The 1,819-nt window shown below is 50.1% G+C and overlaps 1 protein-coding gene across 2 annotated transcripts in view; it reads left to right on the top strand.

The window, feature by feature from the left end:
* The window catches only part of mdm1 (Mdm1 nuclear protein), a 20,227-nt gene extending 19,032 nt beyond the window's left edge, over window positions 1-1,195 (top strand). For both annotated transcript variants that reach the window (XM_078282105.1, XM_078282106.1), the window contains 2 exons: window positions 468-521; window positions 658-1,195. In XM_078282105.1, coding sequence (XP_078138231.1) covers window positions 468-521; window positions 658-767 — 164 coding nt within the window. In that variant the 3' untranslated portion in view covers window positions 768-1,195. The remainder of the gene's footprint in view (window positions 1-467; window positions 522-657) is intronic.
* Window positions 1,196-1,819: the final 624 nt, after the last annotated feature.

Here is a 1,819-nt window from a genome sequence, read left to right on the forward strand (position 1 = left end):
TCTCCTCTCCTCCTCTCGTCCTCTCCTCTCCTCCTCTCCTCTCTTCTCCTCCTCTCCTCTCCTCTCCTTTCTTCTCCTCCTCTCCTCTTCTCCTCCTCTCCTCTCTTCTCCTCTCCTCTCCTTTCTTCTCCTCCTCTCCTCCTCTCCTCTCCTTTCTTCTCCTCCTCTCCTCTCCTCTCCTCCTCTCCTCTCTTCTCCTCCTCTCCTCCTCTCCTCTCCTCTCCTCTCTTCTCCTCTCCTCCTCTCCTCTCTTCTCCTCCTCTCCTCTCTTCTCCTCCTCTCCTCTCCTCCTCTCCTCCTCTCTTCTCCTCTCCTCTCCTCTCTCCTCCTCTCCTCCTCTCCTCCTCTCCTCTCTTCTCCTCTCCTCTCCTCTCCTCCTCTCCTCCTCTCCTCTCTTCTCCTCTCCTCTCCTCTCCTCCTCTCCTCCTCTCCTCTCCTCTCCTCCTCTCCTCCTCTCCTCCTCTCAGGAGAGTTAGGTTTGAGGTTCAGGTGTCCAGGTGGAGGTTGTGGTTCTGATGAAGGTGAATATATTGTAGTATATAATATACTATAGAGTATTATACTAGTAGGTATAGTAGGTAACAGACCTTGTCACCATGGTAACCAGACCTCAGGAAGATTATTGGTACGTTAAACGGACTCTGTCTTGTTGCCTAGACGACCGGCTGTCGGTGATGTCGTGGCGTTCGGCCGCTTCCTGCTCGGTGGCGTCCGCCGTCCTGGAGCGCGCTCAGAAGAGACGAGACGAGTTCTGGGGGAAGAGATGACCTTTGACCCTGAACCCCCGACCCCGGGTCAGAGTGCAGACCTGGTCGGCCCCGCTGTTGTCATGGAAACTAGCTGGTTTTGTGGCTGTTGTGTAGTTTGTTCTTCATTAATTCATGTAATTAGTCTGAATAATGTATTTTTATAGAAATCAGTCATCAATGTAATTAGTGTGAAGAATGTTTTTATGGAATCATCTGATCTGATCAGTTCTGAAAATTGTGACAAAATATGAAAGAATCTGTAAAGCTGCTGGACCACAACCAGGACCAGAACCAGGACCAGGATTCTACCCCAACAGGTTCTGACCCGGTCCACACAGAACAGACAGAGAGCATCATGGGATATTTATGTCAGACAGGTAGCTAGCTAAGCAGCTTGCAGCTGATTGGACGAATAAAACAACCTGAATAAAATGTTTAAAGTCTGATTTCTGATTTCTTCTCTTTCTTTGAACTTTGACCTCTGACTGTAAGAGAAACGTCTACTGATGATGCTGCGACCAGTGACATCACTGTTGGACGGCCTCTCAGCCAATCATATTGCTCAGTCAGAACTAACTGAGCAGGTTGTGAGTTTGACAGCCAGCATTAAGAGAAGCTTGAGCTGATCTCAGACCTGCTGATCCTTCAGTAGCTGGTCCAGTTCTGAGCATCAACATGATCCAGCCTACATCCAGTTCATGAAGCTCCTCCACTCTGTTCTGAACAGTCGGAGTCAGAAGAACAGAAGAAGAAGAACTGGGTAGTTAGCATGAGCAGCGATAGCCACCATGACTGAACAGACAGAGAAGAGAGAAACTCAAACTGCTGCAACAGGAAGCTCCGCCCACGGTGTTTGATTGACAGCTGATCTGTGGGAAGAGCAGAGCAGAAACACCAGAGGACCGGAGGAACGAGTCGTCGGTTTCAGAGCGTTGCGACCGGGTGGCTCCTCAGTGACGCTGCTGATGCTCTGGGTTCAAACTCCATCCGGGTTTCAAACGTCTGAAGCACCAGAGGAAAGTCCTGAAGCTGCAGCGGGTCAGTGAGCTGAGGAGAGCTTTTCGGTTCAA

This window comes from Centroberyx gerrardi, chromosome 24, assembly GCF_048128805.1.
Source record: "Centroberyx gerrardi isolate f3 chromosome 24, fCenGer3.hap1.cur.20231027, whole genome shotgun sequence".
Classification (NCBI taxonomy): domain Eukaryota; kingdom Metazoa; phylum Chordata; class Actinopteri; order Beryciformes; family Berycidae; genus Centroberyx; species Centroberyx gerrardi.